The sequence below is a fragment of the Notechis scutatus genome, chromosome 14, assembly GCF_049901735.1.
Source record: "Notechis scutatus isolate UNSWTSFEM ecotype Mainland chromosome 14, rNotScu1.2, whole genome shotgun sequence".
Lineage (NCBI taxonomy): Eukaryota > Metazoa > Chordata > Lepidosauria > Squamata > Elapidae > Notechis > Notechis scutatus.
This window is the reverse complement of record NC_142022.1, coordinates 6,774,946-6,788,022: the sequence shown is the minus strand read 5'-3', so window position 1 is coordinate 6,788,022 and position 13,077 is coordinate 6,774,946. Positions and strand designations below refer to the sequence as shown.

Genomic DNA, 13,077 nt, shown 5'->3' with positions numbered 1-13,077 from the left:
CGTTAGGAAGTTTCTCCTTAATTCCAAATGGCTTCTCTCCTGGATTAATTTCCAACCTTTTGCTTTCTTGTCTTTCCTTCAGATGCTTTGGAGAATAATTTGACCCCCCTCTTCTTCTTTGTGGAAGCCCCTCAAATACTGAGAAACTGCTATCCTGTCGCCCCCTAATTCTTCTTTTCTTTAGAGTATCCAAACCCAAATCCTGCAGCCGTTCTTCGTATGTTTTGGTCTCCAGGCCTTTGATCACCTTAGTTGCTCTTCTCTGCACTTTTTCCAAGGTCTTTTTTGTAGGAGGGGGCCCCCAAAACTGGCTGCAGTATTCCAGGTGTGGCCTTACTAAAGGATTTACCAAGCGGTACTAAATACTTCACGTCATCTTGATTCTGTGCTTTTGTTGATGCAACCCAGGGTTGTATTTCTTTTAGAGCTAAGAAGGAACATTGGCACGGGATCCTCTTCCACGTCTTCCTCAGCTTTGAAGCTGGAAGAGTGGCTGAACCAGGGGGTGGGTGGGGTCCCGTTTGGGCCTGTGGGGTGGAGATTCTGCCCCTCCCACCCCCCGAAATCCCCTTCCTCGCTTTTGATCCAAATCCTGAGCAGACCGAGGACTTCCTGGGGAAAGGAGGATCAAAGAGAGGAAGTGTATCGAAGGGTTTCTATTGACAAGAATTGGGGGCGCAGGGGAAGAGGGGGGGTCCGAAGGGGCAGGGGGGACGCCGAGGGTCTCGGCCCAGCAGGCTGGAAGAGGGCCGGCTGCAACCGGATTACTTGGCAGTCGAGACGGGAGGAACCGGTTCCTTTGTGGAGTCTAAGATGTCCGAGGGTGGTTTAACTTTAGAGGAGGTGGGGTCTTCCTCTGGAATTGGGGGGTGCTTCTGCCGTAGACGCTCTTCATTCCTGGCTCTGTGGGGTACGGGGGGAAAGGAGGGTCAAAAAAACATTCCTCCAGCGCTACCACTTGAAGAGCCCCCCCCCCACCTCCATCACCAGGTTAAGCAACTGCCTTTACCTGATGCCTTCTGGCAGGGCTGGCCTACAACTCCCAGAATCCTCTGCCAGCAGGGCTGACTGTGGAGGGATGAGTGGGGTTATCAGGACTCCTAGAGAGGCCCCTTCCCCTGCAGGACCTCAGTCAGAGGTGCCCCCCCATGAGGGTGTAGTAAGAAAGTGTCTTGTTGATTACAATCTGATCGGGGTGCAAATGCTGATATGGGTTTGTAACCAATGCAGAGGGCTGGGGAAGGGGAGGGGAGGGGAGGGGAGGGAGGGAGGAAGGAGAAGAAGGGAAGGGAAAGGGAGGGAAGGAAGGAAAGAGAAGGAAGGAAAGGAGCAGAAGGAGAGGGGAGGAGGGGAGAGGGAGGAAGGACAGAAGAAAGGAAGGAAGGAGCAGGAGGGGAGGGGAGGAGAGGAAGGAAGGAGAAGAAGGGAAGGGAAAGGGAGGGAAGGAAAGAGAAGGAAGGAAAGGAGCAGAAGGAGAGGGGAGGAGGGGAGAGGGAGGAAGGACAGAAGAAAGGAAGGAAAGGAGCAGGAGGGGAGGAGAGAGAGGAAGGAGGAGAAGAAGGAAGGAGGAGGAAGGAAAGAGAAGGAAGGAAAGGAGCAGAAGGAGAGGGGAGGAGAGGAAGGAAGGAAGGAAAGAAGAAAGGAAGGAAGGAAGGAGGAGGAAGAAGAAGGAAGGAAGGAAGGAAGGAAGGAAGGAAGGAAGGAAGGAAGGAAGGAGAAGGAAGGAAGGAAGGAAGGGAAGGAAGGAAGGAAGAAGAGAAAAAGGGAAGGGAAGAAGGAAGGAAGGAAGGAAGGAAGGAAAGAAGAAAGGAAGGAAGGAGCAGAAGGGGAGTGGGGAAGAGGAGAGGGGAGGGAAGAAAGGAAGGCAAGAAGGAAAGAAGAAAAGAAGGAAAGGAAAGAAGGAAAAAGGAAAGAGCAGAAGGGGGGAAAGGAAGGAGAAGGGAAAGGGGAAGCAGAAGGATGGAAGTAAGGAAATAATATGGAAAAGAAAGGAAAAGATAAAGGAAAAAGGAAATGGAATTGAAGTGCCATCTTTTGCCACTGCAACTATTTTCTCAGCTCGATGCTCATGAAATCCATCTTTGTCTAGGTTAATTTTTTTCCCTTTTTTATTTTATTTTAATCTTTCCTATAAAATAAAAATTGGGAAAAAAAATGCATGTATACCTGGCTTGCTCCTTTGCCTTCACAAGGGCCTGGTTGATCATGCGGTCCCTCTCATCCATGAAGCTTGTGTGAAGTTTTGCGACCTGCCTGCACGGAAAATGGAAGATTGTTCAGAGGCCAAGACGAAACTGGAGAGACGGGGATATTATGCAGCATGGAGAAAGGCAGAATTCCCACATTTGGGGATTTGAGAGAGAGAGAGAGAGATCCCCTGTCTTCCCTCCATCACCCATTGGACAGCCACTTGTCTGAAGTGGTATAGGGTCTCCAGCTTCAGCAGGGGGTTGGGCTAGATAGAAGACCTCCAAGGTCCCTTCCAATTCTTTCCTTCCTTCCTTCCTTCCTCCTTTCTCTTTCTTCCTTTCTCTTTCTTTCTTTTCCTTCCTTCCTTCTTCTTCCTTCCTTTTCTTCCTTCCTTTCCTTCTTCTTCCTTCCTTCCTTCCTTTTTCCTTCCTTCCTTCCTCTTTCTTCTTTCTTTCTTTTCCTTCCTTCCTTCTTCCTTTTCTTCCTTCCTTTCTCTTTCTTTCTTCCTTTCCTTCCTTCCTTTCCTTCCTTCCTTCCTTTCTCTTTCTTCCTTTCTCTTTCTTTTTCCTTCCTTCCTTCCTTCTTCTTTCTTTTCTTCCTTCTTCTTTCTTCCTTTCCTTCCTTCCTTTCTCTTTCTTTTCCTTCCTTCCTTCTTCCTTTCTTTCTTCCTTCCTTCCTTCTTCCTTTCCTTCTTCCTTTCTCTTTCTTCTTCCTTCCTTCCTTTCTTTCTTTCTTTCCTTCCTTCATTTTCCTTTCCTTTTCCTTCTTCCTTTCTTTTCTTCCTTCCCTTCCTTCCTCTTTCTTCTTCCTCTTCCTTCCTTCTTCCTCTTTCTTCTTCCTTTCCTTCCTTCCTTTCTCTTTCTTCTTCCTTCCTTTCCTTCCTTCCTTTCTTCTTCTTCTTTCCTTCCTTCCTCTTTCTTCTTCCTTCTTCTTTCCTTTCTTTTCCTTCCTTCCTTCCTTCCTCTTCCTTCTTCCTTTCTTTCCTTCCTCCTCCCAGAAAAGAAGCTTTTATAAAGAAGGGATTGGACAACCATTTGTCTGAAGTGGTATACAGTCTCCAGCTTGAGAAGAGGGGTTGGGCTAGAAGACCTCCAAGGTCCCTTCCCACTCTGTTATTCTGGTTTTTGTTTTTGTTTACTTTCCAGAGAAGGAGGGAAGGAGAGGCTTTCTCCACCCTCCTTTCTCCTCCTCTGAGCTGCTCTGTTCTCTTATCAGATGCCTGCCCAGGCTGCGAATCTTCCTTCCTCCGTCTCCCAAGGTCATTCGCACACGTTACGCCAACCAAGAGTGCTGCGTGCTTGGCAGATGGAAAAAGCTGGCTTGAGCGAGCACCGATTGCTGGTGTCAAGCACACACTCACCCAGCTGTTGGGGGTGACAATTAGGATCATTTGCAATGGTTTTTTTTATCCAGGGGCGGGCGTGTCAGCGGGCCGGTTTCCCGATCGTGTGGCTCACCAGCGTGCAAGATTTGATTCCATATGTTTCCTCCCAGCTGCCTTTTAAGCACTCATCGCTTACTTCGGGCTTAAGTGGAGTGTTTAATTGCCCGAGATTTGATTAAAGGCCGTTCCTGATTAATCTTTCCCCGGTCACAGCTGGCTAATGAGGCAGAGGATTAGAATAAAGAACCAGACGATGGGTAGTGACGGTTGGCAAGCTGCAGTGCCCGGGGAGGAGAAACTCAGCAAAGGAGGAGGGGAAGGCTGGGGAAGATGCTGGCTGGAACAAATGCTGACGGAGCCTGTGAGAGCTTCGTGGACCTTTAAAAAAAGCTGATCTGTGTCCCTCAAAGGCCACTTTCATTCTTCATCCTAGACCAGGAACTGTTCAACCTTGGCAGCTTGAAGACCTGTGGACTTCAACTCCCAGAATTCTCCAGACAACAAGTCACACGTCGCCTTAATAATTCAGGGCAGGGGTGTCCAATTTTGGAAGCTTTAAGATGGAAGGAAAGAAGGAAGGATATGAAACAAACAGGAAGGAAGGAAGGAAGGAAGGAAGGAAGGAAGGAAGGAAGGAAGGAAGGAAGGAAGGAAGGAAGGAAGGAAGGAAAATGAAATGAACAGGAAGGAAGGAAGGAAGGAAGGAAGGAAGGAAGGAAGGAAGGAAGGAAGGAAGGAAGGAAATGAAATGAACAGGAAGGAAGGAAGGAAAGAAGGAAGGAAGGAAGGAAGGAAGGAAGGAAGGAAGGAAGGAAGGAAGGAAGGAAATGAAACAAACAGGAAGGAAGGAAATGAAATGAACAGGAAGGAAGGAAGGAAGGAAGGAAGGAAGGAAGGAAGGAAGGAAGGAAGGAAGGAAAATGAAACAAACAGGAAGGAAGGAAATGAAATGAACAGGAAGGAAGGAAATGAAATGAACAGGAAGGAAGGAAGGAAGGAAGGAAGGAAGGAAATGAAATGAAGGAAGGAAGGAAGGAAGGAAATGAAATGAACAGGAAGGAAGGAAGGAAGGAAGGAAGGAAGGAAGGAAGGAAGGAAGGAAGGAAGGAAGGAAGGAAGGAAGGAAGGACAATAGATTTATATCCCACTTCACAGTGCTTTACAGCCCTCTCTAAGCTGATTAAGGTCAGCTGATTGTCCTCAACAATCTGGGTCCTCATTTTACCCACCTCGGAAGGACGGAAGGCTGAGACAACCTTGAGCCAATCAGGATCGAACTGCTGGCAGTGAGCAGTTAGCCTGCAAGGAACCATACCTGTATGATACGAAGTGAACCAAGAGGCTTCCAGACATGATCAGCAAACAGTACATTGCGATCCTCAGGTTGCGTTGGTGCCTCCTCTTGAACTCCTGGTCTGAATACCACTCCGGAGGCATTTGGTGGAATTCCTGCCAGTAGGCCTCGTCCCCATAGGAGCCTGAATTTCTGGGGGGGAGGAAGAGGGAAGAGAACATCATGGATGAGAAGGGGAGGGAAAGAGGACCTGGAGGTCATACAGAGGAAGGGTCTCCAATCTTGGCCACTTGAAGACTTGTGGACTTCAGCTCCCAGAATTCCTCAGCCAGCAAAGCTTAGTTTTATTCTATTCTATTTTTTTTCATTCTTCATTCTATTCTATTCTTTCATTTTCTTCATTCTATTCTATTCTTTTATTCTTAGTTTTCTATTCTATTCTATTCTTTTTGTATTGTATTGTATTGTATTTTCTTCGTTTGTTCTTTCTTAGTTCTATTCTATTCTATTCTATTCTATTCTATTCTATTCTATTCTATTGTATTGTATTCTATTCTATTCTATTGTATTGTATTGTTATTTTCTTCCATTCCATTCATTCTATTCTATTCTATTCTATTCTATTCTATTCTATTCTATTCTATTCTATTCTATTATTATTCTGTTCTATTCCATTCATTCTATTCTATTCTATTCTATTCTATTCTATTCTATTCTATTCTATTCTATTCTATTCTATTCTATTCTATTCTTCCATTCTTCTATTCTATTCTATTCTATTCTATTCTATTCTATTCTATTCTATTCCATTCCATTCCATTCCATTCATTCCATTCTTCTATTCTATTCTATTCTATTCTACTTCTACTATTCCATTCTATTCTTCTACTACTCACTCTACTCTACTCTACTCTACTCTATTCTTTACTTATTCTTTATTCTCTCCTCTCCTATTCATTTTACATATGAATGAGCCTTCAACCCCCTATCCACTATCAAGTCCCCCCTGCTTTTTTTCCAGGGCTGTTGCAACTTCGAATGGCCACTAAACGAACAGTTGTAAGTCCAGGTCTCCCTGCCCTGCATTGACTTCCTGCTTTGACTTACTCTCCGGTTGCCTGGAAGCCCTTGGAATTAAAAGGGTCTTCAGCCGGACGTTGGCGGGCCTTCTGGTTCCTTGGCTGGCGACGGATGTGAGGATCACTGAAGGGGTCTCGGGCCGAGCCTCGGTGGGTTTTCTGGATGGTTTGCTGGGCATCGTAATCGCGGCGGCTTTGCTCTTTGCTCAAGATGTTGTAGGCCTCGTTCAGCTTCACAAACTGGCCGTGCAGCTCTGGGTTGGTGGGGTTGCTGTCAGGATGGAGCTGCACATGGGGGGGGGGAAAGTGGGCGGGTGGGGGAATGTTAAAACCTGTCATGCCCGTCGGAGTCTGAATCCCAGGAGGAAGATGAACAGCTGACAGGGAGTGGGAGTGTGGCTCCGTTGGCTGCCGAGGAAACTGGGGAAGGGCAAAGTCCGACTGGGCAGAGCAGGGGGGAGGTAGAACAAGGGAGAGGGAGTTCAGAGGAAGACCCAGGCCCACCACCCCCTCTTCATCCTAGGGCATGCAGGGAGGAATGGAGAAGGGAGCAACGTGGTTTGCATGGCTTATGGGGGAGGAAAGGGCCCTGATTCCCTTCATTAGCCACAGCTGGGAAGAGAGTTTAAAAGACAGGCAAGCTGAGTGTGGTGTCGGCTGGAAACAAACGTGAGTTTAACTTGTTTTGACTTTAGTTATCTGTGTTCCTGGCATCCTCCCAACCGTGTTGAGTTATTGCCGTTTCTTCACATCTGGAATTCCTTCTCCTGCCCTGCCAGAATAATTACCTCATTTTGCCTTGATTGAACTTATAGTTACAGTTTTTGTTGACCACCTTTTGGACTTGATTCTCTGCAGCCAAAGGCTGTTCCTGGGAGAGTTTTTCTCTAGCCCAGAAGGTAACCAGGACATTGGGGGCAAAGTTGGAGTTAATAAAGGGACTCCTATTGATTAACTGACTGTGTTGCCTTTGTGCCATGCCCCAGGTCATCACAAAACCAGTAAGTCTCAACCTTTGCAGAATAACCTCGCCGAATAAGAGTTGGAAGGGATCTTGGAGGTCTTCTAGTCCAACCCCCTGCTCCAGCAGGAGGCCCTGTACCATTTTGATTGATCGATCGATCGATCAGAATAGAACTGGACCTAAGGACAGTGTTCCAATTAATGCACCCACGGAAAGGAGAACTCCGAGGCAGGCAGATTCTTCAAAAGGACAATTGATTGGCTAAATAAACATTGGCACCAGCAGGGAAAACCGAACTCTGAAAGTTCCCACGGTTTTCACCTGGCTTGAAAAGTGGACGTTTTCACCCGTTCCCCCCAAAGTCGTCTGATTGGACATCGCATTGTCCAATCGAGGTGCTGGCTGGTGGCTTAGTTACTTCGCTCCTCCTCTCCTCAGCCACCTGTCAGAATGACCTTGGTTCCCACGGGTTAGATTAGATTAGATGAACAGATTTTGGAAGGGACCTTGTAGGTCATCTAGTCCAACCCCCCCCACCCCCACCCAAGCAGGAGACACTACACTGTTTCTGACACATGGCAGCCCAGGCTCTCCCAGGAAGCCTCCAGGGGTGAAGCTCCCACACCTTCCGAAGGGCAACTTCTGTTCCTTTGGTGGATTGCTCTCCCTGTCAGTAAATATCTCCTTATTTCCAGGTTGAATCTCTCCTTGGTCAGTTTCAATTTCGGGCTCGATTTTGGTCGTACATCAAGGACTGCCTGGATCCCGCTCATTTCCGAAAAGGCAGAGAAAGGCATTCTCCTTGATCTCAAAAAAACTGTTCCGCTCCCCTCCAGCTTTGCGTCCAAATCATCATTTAATTAACCGTAGGGAGGATTTATTAGCGCCTCAACCCAGCGGGGAAACGTTATAGTTAAACAGGGATGTTTAATTTCACGTTGCGGGGAAGCTGCGTGCACCAGCAAGGGAAAATGCAAACCACCTCGGCTTCCGAATCCTCCCACCGTCTACAGGAAGTCCTCGACTTAGGACAGTTCGTTTAGTGACTGACCGAAGTTACAACGGCACGGAAAAAAAGGAAGCATTTTTCACACACTGGTGACCATTGGGGCCTCCCCACAGGGTCATCAGTGATTTACATTGGGACACTTGGCCCCTGACTCACACTTATGACAAATTATATAACAAGCACTAAAAAAAGGGGGATTTACGATCATTTTTCACACTTATGACCGTTGCAGCATTTCTCCCGTCATCGTCGTCCCCCGTCTCAAAATTCAGACACTGGGCAGTTGATTCATATTCACGACGGTCGCAGCATCCTGGGGCTCACGTGATTTCCTCCCCCACCCTTATGGCGACCTTCCGACCAGCAGAGTCCATGGGGAAGCCGTGTTCACTTAATGACTGCGGGACTGATTTAAACAAACTGCAGCGGCTTCTTCGCCGAACAAATGTGGCACGAGGAATTGTCAAAATGGGACAAAACTCACTAAGCCAGGTGTCAACGAAAAGATACTCCTGAGCTGGCGGCCTAGCAATGAAGCTGATCGCCTTGTGGTGAGGTTCCATGCAGAAAACCCAACCAAACCTGGTGGGGGGGAGGGGTTTTGCAACCCTAAGTTCTATTACCTGTAATAAATTTGTTTTCTTTTTGGGTTGTGCAGGTCACCGTCAGGAAGTGAGGGGAGATGAATGTCAACTAAAAAAAAAATACTCCTTTGGTCTTTTTAGCTGCCAGAAAAGGGAGTGGGGAAAAACAAGTCATTCCTTAAATGCCTAGATATCAACTCAGCAGCCCAAAGTTGTCATAAGAAGGTTATTGGAGAGCATGATGGATAACTCTTGGAGATGGAGGTGTCCCATTGGAGAAGTCACATCTGGGGTGAGGTGGAAGACCAGGGTCAAGGGGGAAATGTATGATGTAATTTAGTATCGGCTGCACCCAGCTTACGCCAACATGGCCACTCCTAATAAATCAATGTACTTTTCTCTGAGATGCGGCTAGAGACATTTGATTTGAATGAGGATGGATTTGTTGGAGCCCTGACACCAGGTTAAGTGCTGGGCTCGATCGCGGTTGTAAGTTGAGGACTGCCTGTATTAAACTGCTCGGCAGAGCAACAGGAAATTAACATCCTTCTATTTTAAGTGAAACATTGGCACGCCAATTTTAAACTTCCTTTATTTCTCTAGTCTATGCTTTCTTGCTGGTCTGCAGTTCCTGCTTTTGTGGAGCGATGCTTTCTTTGCTGGGTGAAGAAATCTTGTTAATGGGGAGTCCTCAACTTATGACCACAAAGGAGCCTGAAATTTCTGTTGCTAAGCGAGTGTCAACTCATAAAATATTTCTCTGGTCTTTTAGAGTTGCCAAAAAAGGGAGGGGAGAGAGGTGTGGCAGCTTGCAAAACCAAAACTGCATTCCATCAATGTTTTCAAAGATAGTAACTAGGTGACTGAAGTTTCTGACTTGCAAAATTCTAACTGGAGAGCATGATTGATGACTCTGGGCTATGGATGTGTCCCATTGGAGAATATGAATTACAATACACCCAGGGTGGTGGTGGGGAAACCAGGGTCAAGGGTGACAATGAATGATGTGTCTTAGAGTCGGCTACATCCAGGCAGTGCCAGACATGTGCCCAATATATCTTTAAGTTTTGGAAATTTGGCTCGAGACTCATGATTTAAATGGGGTTGAGTGCCAGAATCCTGACAGTGAGACATTTGTGAAGGGAGTTTGGCCCCATTTTATGACCTTCCTTGCCACAGTTGTTAAGGGAATCGCTGCAGTTAAGTTTGTAGCGTGGTTGTTAAGTAAATCTGGCTTATCCGTGGTTTGTCCGAAGGTTGGAAAAGTGGGATCACGTGACCTGAAACGGGGCTGCGACCGTCATAAATATGAATCAACTGCCAAGCGTCTGAATTTTGATCACGTCACCATGATGGGGATGCTGCAACGACCAGTCGTAAGTGTGAAAAACGATCCTAAGTCCCTTTTTTGGTGCCGTGATAATTCATCAGCATGAAAAACGGCCACTAAATGGACTGTTGTAAGTCGAGGACTACCTGAAAAGAGAGATTGTGCTATCAAGAATGTGAGCTTCAAAACGGGGGGCTTGGTTTGGGTTACGCCCCCCCCTCCCAACCCAAGTTTTGAGTTAAGGCAAAATAAACAGAATTGTTGTATGCAGGCCCTGTGTCTGTGGTAGTCCTTGACTTACAACTGTTCTTTTAGCAATGATTCAACATGCACTAGGGGGGGGAAAAAGGATTTATTCTTATCCTATTTTGGGATTTTTTAAAAAAAAAACCTTTATCTTATACGTTAAACATGCTTCTTTTCGGACGAACAGATTGCGAAGCTTGGCTGAGTTTCCAGTAAATGGCTGAATTGACTTGTTCGATTCTGGAGGGAACAATATTTACTTTATAAAAAGACTGGAACGCTTTGTAGAGGTTTTGCTGAGAATCGATAAAAGCGAACTGCTGATTTAGGGATTTATTGATGAAAGGGGCCTGTTGATAGGAAGAAAGGAATGCGGATATGCAGTACGGGAGGGTAGAGATAGCAATTGCTGTGCGTTGTTGCTGTGGAGATGATTGGAAGTTGCTTTTTAGATATATTTTTTTATTTTATTTTTCTTATTCTCTACTCTTTTTTTAAACCCTTTTATCGTTTTTCTCTTTTGCTGTTTCTTCTATATTTCTGTAGTTTTTAAGGTAAGGCACCAAGCTAGAAAGTGGGAGACTGGGAGTTCTAGTCCCGCCAGAGATACAAAAGCCGGATGGGTGACTTTGGGCCAATCACTAGGAAACGGGGAGTTCTAGCATGCCTTACGCATGAAAGCTGATGGGGGGAATTTACACCAATCACCAGGCGACTGTGAGTTCTAGTCTTGCCTTACACATGAAAACGGATTGGGCAAATTTACATTAATCACCAGGAAACGGGGAGTTCTACCTGCCTTATGCATGAAAGCCGATTGGGGGAATTTACACCAATCACCAGGAGACAGTGAGTTCTAGCATGCCTTACGCATGAAAGCCGATTGGGGGAATTTGTGTCAATCACCAGGAAATGGGGAGTTCTAGTCCCTCCTTAGGCAGGAAAGCCAATTGGGTGACTTTGGACCAATCACCAGGAGACTGTGAGTTCTAGCACGCCTTACGCATGAAAGCCGATTGGGGGAATTTGCACCAATCACCAGGAAATGGGGAGTTCTAGTCCCGCCTTAAGCATGAAAACCAACTGGGTGACTTTGGGCCAATGACCAGGAGACGAGGAGTTCTAGTCCCACTTTAGGCACGAAAGCCGGATGGGTGACATTGACTCAGTTCCTCTCTCTCTCAGCCCAACCCACCTCACACGGTTGTTGTTGTGGGGAAAAGAGGAGGGAGACAGGTGTGCTTGATATTTTTGCCGCCTTGAAGAAATAATACACCGGATCAAGTAAATGAGCTATAGAGGTGCATTCCGCAGAACCTGCTAAACTAAAACAAGTGAAAACGGCATCAACTCAATGCGCTGTTATGAACCCAGCAACATGGTGAGTTTATGATTCAGTCCATTGTGCAAAGAGCATTGTGCGAACGTAGCCGTTCCGCTGAGTTTGTAATTCCGTCTACTGTGCCAAGCGTGTTTTGTGAACCCGGCAGCTGCGGCGAGTTTGCGATTCGGTGTATTGTGGGAGGCTTAGAAAAAATGGCAAATGGACAAACTGGCCTTTGTGTCTTATGCAGACACTAACACTGGGAGCTTGTTTCCCGAGCTGTGCCTTGCATCGAGGCAGTGTGAAACTCACGGAACAGCCCCATCGATTGTGCAATATTTAGCTCGTCCTTCCCCGATTGCCAACGTTGTGCCTGACCCAAGAGAGAAATAATTCGGAATTCGGGCAAGAGAGGAACTTTGTGCCTCTCCTTGAGAGCCCAGAGTTAAAAATCCAAGTTGGAGAGGGTGGGCCAAAAAGAGAGGTGGAAGAGGAGGAAGGGAAGAGAAGAAGAAGAGGAGGAGGAGGAGGGGAGAAGATGGAGAAGAGGAGGAGGATGGGAGGAGAAGGTGAAAAGAGAAGATGGAGAAGAAGAGGAGGAGGAGGAGAGGAGGAGGAGAGGAGGAGGAGGCAAGAAGAGAAGATGGAGAAGAGGAGGAGGATGGGAGGAAGAGGCGAGAAGAGAAGATGGAGAAGAAGAGGAGGAGGAGAGGAAGAAGAGGAAGAAAAAGAGGATGGGAGGAGGAGGTGAGAAGATGGAGAAGAAGAGGGAGAAAAGAAGAGGAAGATGAGGAGAGAAGAAAGAGAGAACAGAAAAAGGAGAGGAGGAGGAGAGAAGGGGAAGAAGAAGGGAAGGAAAAACAAGACATATTTAAAAATTGGCTGGAGAAGTTTCATCACCAACCATCTGATCCAGTTTATTGCCTAAGAAATGATCCTTGATTAACTCAAAATCTTTCTACAAAGGGCCAAAAGAGAGATTTGAATGGGCAGGCTGTCAACTCTTCTCTGGGTGGCCCTTAGAGACCAGCGAATAGCAGCAAGGAATGGTGGCAAAGGTTTTGCTAGAAGAGATTCAACAAAAGGCCACGAAGACTAAAAGTGGTTTATTCCACCCAGTTAACACCCACTGGTGCAGAGGTCAGCATATTTTTAATTATTAAACTAATAAGAAAACCATCTCGCCTTCAGGAGTCTCTAGGTAGCTTACAACTGTTGTGGCTCGCCAGCGGCCAGTGGAGCTGGCAACAGATTCAGACAGTGAGGAGGTTGGGTAGAAATGTGGGCCAGTCCTAGAATCGGGGGAAGGTTCTGACGAGGACTCTGCATCGGAGGCAGGGATGGGGCCAGGGCCTTCTGACAGTTACCAGCTGCCTTCGGAGTCGGAGATCAGTGGGGCAGAAAAACAGCTGGAGCCCGTTCCCAGTGTGCTCATGCACAGAGCTGCCTGATGAAGGGAACAGCTACAGAACAAGGGCCAACTTGGGAGTAAAGCCACAGGGGGACGGTGAATGGCCCCTACTCTAGAGTAAAAAGGAGGAGCGAGAGGGGAGTAGGACTTTGCAGGAAACAATTAGTTCACTCTGGCATGCTTGCCAAGTATTACGGTGCCTGAAAGATATAGGCCTGGCCCCTTTCTAAGCCTGATAAAGGTTTGTAATTGGGAACTATCT

General features: G+C 46.9%; 1 protein-coding gene across 3 annotated transcripts in view; it reads right to left on the bottom strand.

The window, feature by feature from the left end:
* Positions 1 to 641: 641 nt before the first annotated feature.
* The window catches only part of DNAJC4 (DnaJ heat shock protein family (Hsp40) member C4), a 17,748-nt gene continuing 5,312 nt past the window's right edge, over positions 642 to 13,077 (bottom strand). The window contains exons 4-7 of one of the 3 annotated variants that reach the window (XM_087943207.1): positions 5,976 to 9,980; positions 4,890 to 5,060; positions 2,167 to 2,253; positions 642 to 903 (exon numbers count right to left, since the gene is read on the bottom strand). In XM_087943207.1, coding sequence (XP_087799333.1) covers positions 765 to 903; positions 2,167 to 2,253; positions 4,890 to 5,060; positions 5,976 to 6,286 — 708 coding nt within the window. In that variant the 5' untranslated portion in view covers positions 6,287 to 9,980 and the 3' untranslated portion in view covers positions 642 to 764. The remainder of the gene's footprint in view (positions 904 to 2,166; positions 2,254 to 4,889; positions 5,061 to 5,975; positions 9,981 to 13,077) is intronic. The other 2 variants (XM_087943205.1, XM_087943206.1) reach the window with 2 other exon arrangements.